The following is a 14,057-nucleotide window of genomic DNA, read 5'->3' as shown; positions in this document are numbered from 1 at the left end:
CTTAAGGCCTTAAAGAGACATGCCTTCTCCAGTAATCATATACTTTAACAAGACTGTACAGTCAGACATGCAGAGCTAACCTTCATATCAAACCTTCATCTTAAAATTCTAAAGCTAGGTGTCATGTAAACAAGGAGCATTGTGAATATTTTCAGTTGACATGTGCTTAACCATAATGTTTTTCTCCTTGACTTCCCACAGTTATGATCTCCCCTCGGAGATATTTTTAATACTTATTCCAAATGTTGGATATGTCAGTGTGGCTTGATTTCTCTATTTATCAGAGATATGATCACAGGATATTTAATGATTTAATCTACCTTAATAAGAAGTTGAAGTATAAAAGCAAAATTTGATACAAAAAGATAAATAAAATAATTTTCGTGTTTTCAAAATATTGTTTTACTTATGTCTGTGTGCTTATTTTAATAAATAAATCACTTAAATACATTATTCTCCTGAACACTCTATGTCTTTTTTTGATGGAAATATTAGCAGATAGAGCTTGAGCAGATAGTAAAGGGAATGACATTGTTCTGAACTTTTACTCTGACAATTTAGCAAGTCTATTATCCATCCAAATATCCATGCACATGCTCTGGTTTCTCTTCAGATCTCATAAATCTTTCACCTTTTACCAAATATCCATTCACCTAATGTTAGTCAAATGTGGTTTGAATGAAATCTAATTAAAATGGCTTAAAAACTATATTTCCTCTCATAATTTGTGACTCATAAGCATTACTAAAAAAAAGTAATACGTTTTGTGATTATCAAACACAACCTAAGTGAATAATTTTAATGAAATCCAAATGGCTGTGAAAAGTATTATTTATCTTGCATCAAGACATTCTGACTGTCAAAAGTAATAGGACTCAGACATGGAAAATACAAAATTAGACTGGAAAACTATTCTGAGAGTAGAGATATGATGAAAGTCAGAAAAACATCAAGAAAGTTGGCAGAAATTTTTGCCGGTCAAATGTGTGATAAATGTGCATGTGAATGATTGTCATAGGGTTTATAGTGCTCTGAATTTATAACTATGAGTTCTTACCAATATAAAGAACTGAATGAATGCATATATAAACAGAAGGGAATAGAATTATTTTATAGCAATATTGAAATATATAAATATAGTAGGAATTATGGAGAGAAAAATCATCAGTGGAATTTAAATTCACAGATATTTGCTGAGCACCAATATACTTAACTATTCTCAATCTCTTCAAAATTGAAGAAAATATGGATTTCATGATAAACCTGGGGAACATCAAATGATCAAAGTTATTGTTTTCAATACTGTGACAAACAAATATCAAATGCTTTATGATACAGAGCACTAATAGAAATGCAATACCACTTCAGTGATATTCCATACATGTATAATCCAAATCTACTCATGGCAAAACTACAAACAAACAGAAGTTTTGGGATACTCTAACAAAGAAAAGAGTATGAACTTTCAAAACTTTTAAGGCCATAAAAGTTAAAGAAAAGCAAAGGAATTATACAGATTGTGCTTCTACCTTCATTTGTGCAACCAACAGCAAAAATCATCTGTTTATCACTTGCTTTCTTTGCTTTTCAAAGCTGTACTCTAATTTTATAGAGTCCTCCATTGCATACTTGCTTTGTTTGCCTCCAGTTTTACCAGTTGCTTCTCTTCATTACGTTTTGCTTGACTGGTTTAGAATTTGAACTCATAATACTAGCGTGTCTATGACTTTGTGTTGATGGCTTTGTGGTCTCTATCCAAGCTCTTTTATAGAGACTGTATTTAATACCAGGACTCTCTCATATACTCTAAGTATATTATCTTCTCAAATCAATCCAAATTTTTACCTTCAATACTGACCCCTTTTATTGTATTCTACCTATTTAACACCTTTCATGGTTTGGTTAGTAATTCGCATCAGGAACCTGGACCTTGCTGTCGGCCTTCATCTCCTACCCTCTCTCCAAATTAATTATAGTGCTAAAACCAAGTGGCTTTGCAGACTTTCAAATATAACAAATTTTTGCTTGCAGTCAATTCCTTATCTTTGTTTTTATTATTTTATTTTTATTAAAATAACATCAGGAATGGTTTCTTGTACTTTCTAATAGAATTAAGATTTTAAACTCCCTAGAGACATCTTTCATGATCATTTTATGTTAGTCTTCTCCAAGTAACTTTTCGAATATTAAGGTTACTCACTGACTTTCATTATCCTGAGAACAGTCTTCATTATTAGAACTTATCCAACTTATCTTTAAAATTTGTCCTTTTTTTCCTCAAGTCTAAACTCCAAAAATTGAGACTTTTCTTGTTTTGTTCATCTGCTCCATCCCTGTGTCTTATAACCATGCCTGACGTAGGGAATTCTTAATAAAGATTTGATGAATAAGTTGGAGAGTGAACAAATCAATGAGAAACATTACCTTGTATAGCCAATTCTGCACAGAATAGTCCCTGCTTTTTGTACTATGCCTTGGACATCTGGAGGTATACTCATATACTCTGGTATATTACTGAATTATCTGCAAATGATTAGATGAATGTATCATTGTAACTTGATCTGGTTTCAGAATCCATTCTGTTTTATGAAGATTAGGGCAATGTCTGTTCACTAAAGTTTATGAATGTGGCTTTAGTATAAATCACAAACGGAAAAGGCTTTATTTTTTTTCCTCAGTAATTAAACATGAAGAAGCACTTTAAGACTCTTTCACTCTTTATTTTTATGCCCATCTAAGTTTGCCGCAAAGTATTAGTAGAAGATTATTAGTGGTAGAAATTATTAGTAGAAGATTTTACAGATATAAAAGGAATGTAATTAATATGCATGTATAATGTGCACAGAATGAAGAAAGTTAATAAGGTAGTGTTTCACTAGACTAACAATATAAAATAAGGATACATTGGGAAGGAGGATTTTAATTCCAATAGAAAAAGCAAAAGATTGAATAAAAAAACAAATACGTAGGGTTATCCTTACAAATAAATCCAGACATTCTGCCTGCTTCATTAGGTCTTCATGATTCCGTGCCAGACCACACCATGGTTCTAAATTTGTTATTTATGGATGGGAAAGTTTCAAATAAAGAAAAGCAATAGTACAACAGGCAGAATTCACACACATACTTTGTGATCATACAGTACTGGTCATCAATTCTAAGTTTGGGATTCTAAGGAAGCAAAGACCACAAAATGAAGAGATGCCTGTCTCTGAAAGACTCATAACTTCATACTGACACCCAATGGCAATTTTGTCTCAGACACATAGTTGAGAAGTTTTTGAGGTTTTGTTTATTTTTATTTGTATGCCAATTAGATTTGAGAATGAATCAAAAGTAGGCTGTGGTTTGCCTTACATACCACTTAGGTGGTATAAAAGGACCTGCACAGATTAAGAAACTCAGACTACTGAAGCAACTCCTCTGCCTCAGTTAAACCTTCCAGTCCTGACATTATGTGCTACTACGGCAACTCCTATGGTGGCCTGGGTTATGGCTACGGTGGCCTGGGATATGGCTGCGGCTGTGGCTATGGCTCTGGATATGGTGGCTATGGATACACCTGCTACCGTCCATGCTGCTATGGAAGATACTGGTCCGGCTACTTCTAAGAAATCCTGATTGGTGCTCACTTTGGTTCATTTGATTATACAGCACTGGGAATATCAACAGTTATCTCTCCAAATTTCTCCAGATTTAATCATTGATTATAATGAATCATACCTATATTGATTGGCGGGAATTACCAATGCTAAGGGGAATTATTCCTTGATATTTTGCCATTTTCATGTTCACTGGCATGTAAGAACTCACATGTAGGGAAGTTTATAATTTTTTGTTTTTCAATAAAGCTAATAACTGTTTATTATGGACTGGTTATCATATATAGTCATTTCTCATCTCCATTCATGTGTGTTTTAGTGTGTATTTAGTGTGTGTTTGTGTGGGTGTGCATGGGGAGGCAACTGCTCTTGTGGCTATTTTAATGATGCAGCAAAACATACATAGCATGATTGATGATTGCTTCTAACTCGTACCTTTAAAGTACTCTGATGTGCGGTTCCAACCCCTTACATTGATCTAACATAAATATTATTTTAGAAAAATTCAATATTTGAGACAGACAAGTGAGCAAAACAGTAGTACTGTTGCTTATCACAGGTACTATTTTCTACTGCAATTTTCTGTCCACCCCCACATCATATGTTCTGACTTCTTTTTCACTCATAGAAGAAAATTCTTTTTATGAGCTGAGTGAAATGTTTGACAGACTCATATGCCCATGGCAAAGACTGCCTCATTTGGAATCTGTCTCCATATGTCTTTTGAGTTTGCATGTCTCTGTTTGAGCTGTGGAAAATCTTTGTTACCATTTCTAAAAGGCAGTGTCTTTGGTAGCATCGCATTACGCAAAACATGTCTGACCTCAAAGTACACATCTGCCCCCAAATCATGAAAATAATATTATCTTCATCTTGTAAACAGTTCCCATTCAATGAAACTCCCTACAATTACTTCTGGTATTTGTTCCATCCACTTATTAATATTGTTAGTTGTCAGAAGTATCAAGACCAGTCACAATTAAATATAGAGAAATCTCAGTTTGCTATATCTTATTATCCTCTTGAGTGTAACAGACACACAAATGATGAAAGATTCACATGGACATTACACATTTTATATTAATATAAGAGACTTACCAATAACTACCTCTTTTTAAAATTTATTTTATTAGTATATAATGTTTGCATTACATAATGGTTACATTCAACATGAAGAGCATGTACATAGCACATTGTATTTCTGTTTATATCCTCTTCCCTCATTCCCTCTTAGTCCCCTGCCCAACTGCATAAGCATCTATCTCTCTATTTTCTATTACCTATTTTTTATTTTGTTGTTTATTTATGGTTTGAGTGTATCATTTAAGAGAAACTATGTGACATTTAACCTCGTGTGTCTGGCTTATTTCATTCCACATTATGGTCTCAAAATGTATCCATTGTCCTACAAAAGACTAAAATATATCCTACTTTACAGTAGAATTTTCCCTCTTGTATAAGTACCATATTTGCTTTATCAATTTGTCTCTTTGACATATAGACTGTTTTTAAGATTTAGCTCTTTGAATTGTGATTCTATGCACATGGGAATATATGTATCACTCTAGTATCATGTCTTTTCTTCTTTCAGGAGGATATTTAGAAGGGGAATATTTGGATTGAATGGGATCTCCATTACTGAGACTTAGTGATTGTACTAATTTACATTCCCACCAACAAGATAGAAGGGTTTCATTTTCCTTAAAGCCTCCTAAGTCTTTGCCGATTGATTTCTTTTTGTTTTTATTTTTATTTTTTTTTATTTTAAAGATAAAAGGAGGGAAACATTAACAGACATACAACATTTTACAACATATCACAAGCACAGTACAGACAATACAGAGTTACAAACAAAGTGGTAGGGAATTAACAATGGTTGTTGTATTACATATTGATATCTTCAAAGTGGCTTCTCATGAAAACAGATATAGACATGCAATACTGGTCAACCAAAGACTCACTGACAGTTTCTTTCAGCATAGAAATAGAAGACAGAAGAACAACCATGTTAACTATCATATATATACATACATACAAAATTTCTCCTTCTTTCCCTTCTCTTTTCCCACATCCCAGTTACCCTTTACTCTTCAGCGGTTTCCTATCGTTTCACAGTGTCTATCATACCTCCGAGTTTAAATTAACTCTTTCAAGATTTACACTAGTGAAACAATGTGGTGCTTGCACATGATTGATTTCTTGATGATAGTCAATCATTCTTGTGTAAGATGTAATCTTAGTGTTATTTTCTTTTGCATTTCCTAAATGGCCATTAATGTTGAACATTTTAAATTGTATTACTGGACATTTGTACTTCTGAGAAGTGACTAATCATTTCATGTACCCATTTTTAATTGTTTCTTCTCTTTTGAGGGTCTATTTTTGGGTTCTTTATATATCATAGATATTAGTCTTCTACTCAAGATGTAGATGGCAACATTACTTTCCATTCTATGCGATATCTCTTTAGTCTTTAGTTGTTTCATTTGCTGTGCAGAATATTTTCAATTTGCTATAACCCCATTTGTTCATTTTTGGTACTATTTCTTGGGCAATTGAGGTCTTGTTTGGAAAGTCCTTGCCTAAGTCTAAGAATTCAAGAGATTTTCCTATTTTATCTTCCTGCATATTCAATGCCCCTGTTTTAATATTGAAACCATTGAATCCTTTTGAATTCAGTTTAGTACGTGGTGAGAGACACAGTTCTATTTTCAGTCTTCTGCACGTACATAGTCAGCTTTCCAGCATGTATTTTGGCCCCTTCAGCAAAGATCGTATGGCTAAATAAGACTGGGGTGGCACCTGTGTCTTCTATTCTGTTCCATTGATCCATGACTTTTTGTGTGTGCCAGGATCACTGACACAAAACAAAATGTGATGGTTTTTAATCACTGTGGCATTGTAATAACTTCACATCCTAGACTTCAAATGCTTTCTATTTTGCTCTGGTTTCCTAGGATAGCTTTTGTTATTCTGGCATCTCTTTTGCTTCCATGAGAATTTCAGCATTGTTTTCCCTTGATCTGAGAGGAATGCTGTTGCGAGAGTTTTGCTTTTGCTGATGTCTGCTTTGATCTCTTTTTCCAGGGTAGTGTAGTTTTCAGTTAGTTCCACTGATAGGTTAATTCCTAAGTGTTTAATTTTTCTTGAAGACATTATGTTTGTTTGTTTTTTGTTTTTGTTTTGTTCCAATACCAGGAATCGAACTTATGACCTTGCACTTGCCAGGCAGGTGTTGTACCACTGAGCTAAGTCCCCAGCTCCTTGAAGACATTATGAATGGCATTGTTTTACTAATATATTTCTCAACTAATTTATTATTGGTATGCTATTGACTTTTTGTTGATTTTACATCCTGTAACTTTACTGAGCTTATACTAACTCTATGAACCTTTTAGTGTAATTTTTTTGGATTTTCTATGTAAAGCATTATATGTCTGTCCATAAGAATAGTTTGACTTCTTCCTTTCCTGTATTTACCCTTTTATTTCTTTTCTTTGCATGATTGCTTTTGCTATAGTTCTGAGTAGCATATTTAAGAGCAGTGATAACAGCGGACATTCTTGATTTTTTCCTGAGTTTAGAGAAAAACCTTTCATTTCCCCCTTTTAACATGGTCTTGCAGAAGTCTTGTCATAGATGGCTTTTAATAGCTTGAGATAACATATTTGAGCTCTTGTCTTTAGGGTTTTTACCATAAACTTATGTTGGATTTTCTCCCAGTCTTTCTCTGCATCTACTACAAAGTTCATATTATTTTTGTCCTTGATTCTATAATGAGATGTTATACATATTGATTTTTGTACTTTGGACCATCCTTGCATCCCTGGAACAAAGTTGACTTGGTCATGATGTAAAGTCTCATTAAAAAGTCATGGTTTGTGCTTTGCCAGTATCTTGTTGAAGATCTTTACATCTATATTCATTAAAAAGGCTGGCCAATCCTATTCATTTTAGTAGGGTCTAGTTTTGGAATAAAGATAATGTGAGCTTCTAGGAATGACTTTGGCAGCATACTTTCCTTTGAATTTCATTGAACAATTTGAAGATCTTCCTGAAGTTCATGTAAAATACAATTGTAAATCCACTGGACCTTGAGGTTTTTTTTTGGCAGGTTTTTTATTACAAACTCAATATCATTGCCTGTTACTGGAACATTTCTTGATTTTGATATCTTCATGGTTCATTTTAGTAATTTATATGCTTCTAGGAATCTGTTCATTTCTTTTGGATTTATTGGAGTACAAGTTTTCAAGTTATTAGTTACTAATAATTTGAAATTCAGCACTGTCCTTTTTGTTTTCCCTTTTTCATTTCCAGTTGAATTGAAAACAGATCTTTTATGTCATTTTTTGTAAGACTGACTAAGGCTTTGTCTGTTTTTTTCTTTCTTTCCAAAGGCCATCTTTTCAAAAAATTGATTCTTTGTATACGGTAGTCTCAATTTCATTAATTTCTGCTCTGATATTTCCTTATTTGTACTAGCTCTGGATTTGTCTTAGTTTTGTCCTTTAAGAAACTTAATTTACATTACTCAGTTACTTATTTGAGTGTACTGTTTTTCTGATGTGGGCATTTTATATACTCCCACATTAGACCTGATTTTTTTGTATCTCATATTTTCCTTTCGGTTGTAGTGACATGATTATGTGATTCAATCTGCAGTACCAATATCACACAGACAGACAACACACATGCATTACAGTTGTAAAAGTCAAATCAAGGTTAGTCACATTTGTCATTTCAATATTTTGTAAATTATAAATGACACATAATGTCTATACCGATCCATTCAGTACATTGTGATATTTCAATATACTCTTTGATGAGTATCTAGGTTGATAACTTATCATAGCTATTGTGCATAGTGCAGCAATAAACACAGGTATGCAGTGTATTGTTATACCATTTTCTTTTATGTGTGTCCAAGAGAGGTTACTGTTGGATCATATATAGATCTAATTTTAGTGTTTTGGGAAACATTCATACTGACCTTGCTAATTACTCTATTAATTTCCATTCCCCTAACAGTGCATACGAATTCCCTTTTCAGTACATCCTGAACACAATGTTATTTTTCTTTTTTACATTTCATAATAGTCATTTTTTCTTGCAGTAAGAGAATTCTCATCGTGGTTCTTAATTCCAGTTTCTCTGGTAGTTAACAAAATTGAAGTTTGAAATTGTTTTCAAAAGTGCCTCTTCATATCCTTTGTCCAGTTTTGTATTGGGTTTTTTATGATTTTTTGTCATTGAGATTTTTAATTTCCTCACATGTTCTGGCTATTAATTCTTCAGCAGATGAATACTGTGCAAGCACGTTTCCCCATTCTGTAGATTGTCTCTTCATTCTGTTGCTTGTTCATGCTGTCGCTTCTCAGTTTAATAGAATCCCATGTATTCACTTTTGCTTTGTTGCCTACACTTCTGAGATATTGTCCAAAAAATCTTTGGCTGTTCTGATATCTTCAAATGCATATCCAATGTTTTCTTTTAGTAGTTTTGGGGTTTCTGGTCATTGGTTCTGATCTTGGTTCCACTTTGAAATGACTTTGTTATAGGGTGGGAGGTAAGGGTAAAGTTACAGTCTTCTTCACACGTGATTGGATAAACATTTTCCTGAAACATTTATAGATATAACTGTTTTCTGTAATGTATATTTTGGATCAGTTGCTAAAAATCAGTTGCATGTAAACGCCTGAGTATATTTTTAAGTGTTTTACTCTGGACTATTTTCCTGTGCGTGGTTTTTGTGTGTATTCCCTTGCCATCCTGCTTTGGTTCCTGCAGCACTGTAGAACATTTTACCTCCAGCTTAATTCATCTTGCTCAAGATTGCATCAGCTTATCAGAATCTTTTGCATTTCTGTATTAATTTTGGGACTGTTTTTTTTCTAGTTCTCTGAAGAATGTGTTTCATATTTTGATCGAGTTTGCACTGAATCTGTAGATCACTCTGGTTAGTGTGGATATTTTAATAATATTAATTAATTAATTCTTTATTCTTCTAATAAGAGGATGTCTTCCTGTTATTCTAATACTCCTTAATCTCTTTCAAATTTTGTCATTTTTATTGTGCTTTAATTAAATTTATTCCTAGACTTTTTTGTATTTTGTAACTATTATGGATAGTATTCCTTTCTTGATTTATTTCTCAGTTTTCTCACTATTGGTGTATAAAATTTCTACTAATAATTTTATTTTGTACATTACATTTGCACTTATTTGTTTATTCATTCTACTAGTCCTTTTGTGGACTATTCAGGTTTCTCTATATAAGGAATGATGTCATCTGCAAGTAGGAATGGGTCACATTTTAGTTTCTTTACTCTGTCTCTTATTTGTCTGGCCTGTCATTTGTGTGGCCAATTATTGGTATATCTCAAATAATTTGATTTGGAGAAGTCCTAACACTTCCATGCATATGCAAATAGAAAACAATACTTTCTCTGTTTCCTATAGTGATTATATCCAGTGAATCCAGTGAGCTCTTTTCCTTTTGCTTTCTTTTCAGATTCCATGTGCCTGTTTTGCCCTATTTAGAGAAAGTGCTTTCTCCATTTTTCCACTTAATTGCCATGTTTTAGAATGTCATGGATTCTAATCAGTATATTCTTAGATTCTCGAGATCTCAAAACATCCTATGCTTTCTGAGCACTTCATTTTGACACACAAGTATTCTTTGAGAGCAGTTTCAGACTTTGGGCAAATGTCTCAGAGTAAGTTTGCTCTGTGTAAACTTCACCCGAATCTTCTGGGCTCTTTATTATTCTCTAAGTCTCCAGCTCTGTCTTCACTGAACCTTAGATCCTCTCTTAGTTTCTTCATGCACTCTCCAATATGTTCATAGACATCTTTAAATCCAACTTTGTAATGGTTCAAAGTGGACTTCCTCCCCTCCTATGCACTGTATGCATTCCTGTCTCACTGTGTTCTTCAAATTATGTTTTGATTACATTTCAATATAGAAAATTTGGCTGCTGTTGATAGTTATTTCACCATAGTAAAATAGGTGATTATTGATAGTTTTGGCCAAGGTCACATGCAATCTACTATTTAAGAATTATACTTATCAGTGCCTATTAGTTGTACAAAATATTGTTTCATCATGACATCTTCATGTGCTTACACAAGTATATAACATAGGTACCACCGCACACACTGCCACTCCTGCCTTCCCTGTTCCTTTGCTCTTCCTCTCTTCCACTTTGTGTTTGTGTTCCCTCTTTTCCCTTGGGTAATCTAGTACTTTTGATGAACTAATTGTAATATATTAGATTTTGCTTCCTTGGAAATGACATAAGGAGTTAAGATCAGAAGCTGAACTTCTTTCTATATTTAAATTTTGCTACATGCTGCTGTGCTGTAAAACTCATTAATTTTTTATTATTATATTAAATTTGATTTCAATAAGACCAATTTTTGTTTGTCATTGCATTTTTTTGATGTTGATTTTTCACTTTTTATCTTTCACTAATATTCTCATTTCAAGTGTTTTCTATACCCTTGAACATATATATAGTCAACTTTTAAAATCTTACTATACCCATTCTATTATTTGTATCATTTCTGGGATTTTTGCTACTAATTGTTTTATTTCAGGAACACATATGACATTTTCTTGCTTTATTTCTTGTCTAATATTTCTTTAGTAATTGCCAGAAATGATAATGCTATATTGCTTAGAATATAGATTTTATTATCTTAATTTAAAAGCTGTGGAAGTTGGTTTTAACAGCAGTTTTAATTGTGTATCTTTTCATAATGTCATCAGTCAAATTTAGCCTTAACTCTAGTGCCAGTCTGCTAGTTCAGCATTAAGAGTTCCCTTTTTGGACTTTACTTTTTGATAAAGTACTTTCAATTTGTATGAGCTCTGCTCTAGGTCTAAAAATTATTTATATTAGAGTTGTACAGATTTTTACTCTTCCTCTTGAAGTTTGAATCTACACTTCAGTATCTTAGCATTAGATACAGCAAGCTCAAGAGGACCATTATGAAGATATGTACAGTTTTTTCCTACAGAAATTTTTCTTCTTTTTTACCTAAAATTTATAGCCAATCTCTGAACTTTGATTCTTTTTACATTAACACAATAAGATCATACATAATACTGTTCTTGAGTGTTGTTCTTGCTTCTCCCTGAAGTACGGGCCTGTGGGAATTAGAGGCAGAATGTTAAGATTTAAACTCTAATAATGTTTATTTCCTTATTCAAGAAATGTGGTCCTGAGCTATATATTGTAAGTTTTCAGAAAAAATTGCAATATTTCAGATAACATGTCCAATTTATTATGGTGGAAAACAAATACACTATTGCTTACTCTGACATGGATGAATATAAATATTTATCTTTTATGTAGTTTTAAAAAACTAAACATGACACCTATTTCTATTATTTTTTATTGAGAAAGACATATTTTGAGTGAAAAAGGAAGTTAAATAATGTATAAAGATATTATTCATAATGAAAATATGTAATATTGGACATGTAGAGACATGGATGTGATAGACTGATTCCTTAAATGTTAATAAAGTCTGTTTTTAAGAATATGTGTTAAAGTAAAAAAAGAATAGAATATTTTTTTCTCCCATTCAAAATTTTTTAGCAATATTCACTCTCTTCTTTTACACATAGAATTCTGCATAAAGGCTAGCTTTCCTAACATACTGAAAGCAGAAGTAGGATTTATCCTCCTTTGGTTGAGATAATCACACTGTGCAGCTAGGTCTCTGTAGATTACCTGTATGTTCTAAAGAGGAGGGATTTACCAGGCCCGCTCCATGACCTTCTCTTAGAACAGATGCTGTTTGCCCTTGTTGATATCCAATTTCAACTCCTGCATTTGAAATTTTAAGAGGCATTTAAGGAATTCTCTAATATAACAAGAAGCTAATCTGCAGGTGTTACACTATCTTCTTCTGAGGCTTTCTGTCTTCTGTAAAACAATGTTTACATCTTGGAGCAGCATGCTAATCAACAGCAGAAAATTGTTCCAGATGTTTTTTTGTCTAAATGAAATAGAACATGGTTCAACATGAGGACAATTGGTGTTTGTCCTCAAAGGAAAATTCATTCTGTGTTGAAATGTGATCATGTTCCAGAATACATATATATATATATATATATATATATATAGTTTCTTGAAAAGCACGAAATTATAAAACATGTTAGAACTCCATTACTGTCAATAAAGTGATCATTTAGAACATGTTTATACCATGATAAAATATTACCCAAGTTATTTCACTGGGAAAATCCATCCTAAAATGTATATATATGTAGGAAAGAATTTCAAAGTAAGTTAATTAAAAAACTAGAAAACTGAAAGGGCTACATGCATCAAATTGCACTGATTGCTTTTATAAGGTAAAGGAAATATGTAAAGGCTTTATGTCTCATTTTAGATTTTTTTCTAAAACTCTAATATTTTGGAATTGTAAATTGTGTTTATTTAAAAGAAATAATTTATGAGTCAGGCTCAACAGATTATTTGGCTTAAAAGTAAAATATGTTTCATAAAAGTAACATGTAGCTCAACTACAAAAACTTTCTAATTGATCCTGTTTCTGACACTGTATCATAGTGTCATGAGCAAAGTAGATATCAGTTTTTACAACTTCTTTTACAATCTTGCTCCTCGTGATTTTAAAGTTAAATAATTATTTTAAAAATTATATCTACATGTAGATATGGACATAGATATAAGAGAATATATATTTTTTTGCCTGAGGAACAAAATAGCATGAGAAATAACACTAGAGTAAAGAAAATAATTTATTTAAAGAAGCAGAAATCAAGTTAATTATCTAAATTTTTTCTACAATTTAATTTTTAATTATTTACGTTGTTTGGAAAGTGTTATTTTGGAAACATGAGAAAATTCACTGTTTAGTAAAAATGGCAGCAATAAGGAGAAAATAATGACTTTTGTTCTTGTTTTTTAAATGATTACATGGAATTATTTTACCAAATGTTTTGTTCTATACTACCATATGTTTTACTCCATGGAAAGCTATGCCTCTGCTCACCACCTTAAACCTAAAACCAATTATACATGTATAATACATACATACATGCATCTTTATGTATTAAACATCAGCTTTTTGTAAAAATTTTGGTATAGTCAGATTTGCTGAGGTGAAATTAAACATTACAGTGCATTAAAAAAACATACACAAATGATTCTCACGTGTTCTAGTGGGTTAACGCTAAGGGTTAGTTCTTCATGTGTTCTCAATCTGTCCTTCTCTTAGGGAGAAGGACAGTTTTACTGGAGGACATTCTTTGAGAAAAAAAAAAAGTTCAGAAGACTTCTGAAATCCTCTGGGTCTTCTAGAAGATTTTTTTCAGGGGCCATGTAAATCACAGGTGTTTTTATTCCTTGAGCAAATCAAAGATCAGTAGACTCGGGAATGCAAAGCGCTCTTACAGGGAGAAACTACTTGGGAACA

General features: G+C 32.5%; 1 protein-coding gene across 1 annotated transcript; it reads left to right on the top strand.

The window, feature by feature from the left end:
* The first annotated feature begins 3,455 nt into the window (after window positions 1-3,455).
* Window positions 3,456-3,611, top strand: LOC102004456 (keratin-associated protein 20-2-like). Its single transcript, XM_005375633.1, has one exon. It carries the CDS (start codon window positions 3,456-3,458, stop codon window positions 3,609-3,611), a length of 156 nt encoding a protein of 51 aa, XP_005375690.1.
* The last annotated feature ends 10,446 nt before the right edge of the window (window positions 3,612-14,057 follow it).

Source organism: Chinchilla lanigera, unplaced genomic scaffold (genome assembly GCF_000276665.1).
Source record: "Chinchilla lanigera isolate Chin_1 unplaced genomic scaffold, ChiLan1.0 scaffold00006, whole genome shotgun sequence".
In the NCBI taxonomy this organism is placed as follows: Eukaryota; Metazoa; Chordata; class Mammalia; order Rodentia; family Chinchillidae; genus Chinchilla; species Chinchilla lanigera.
This window is presented reverse-complemented; position numbering and strand designations above follow the sequence as displayed.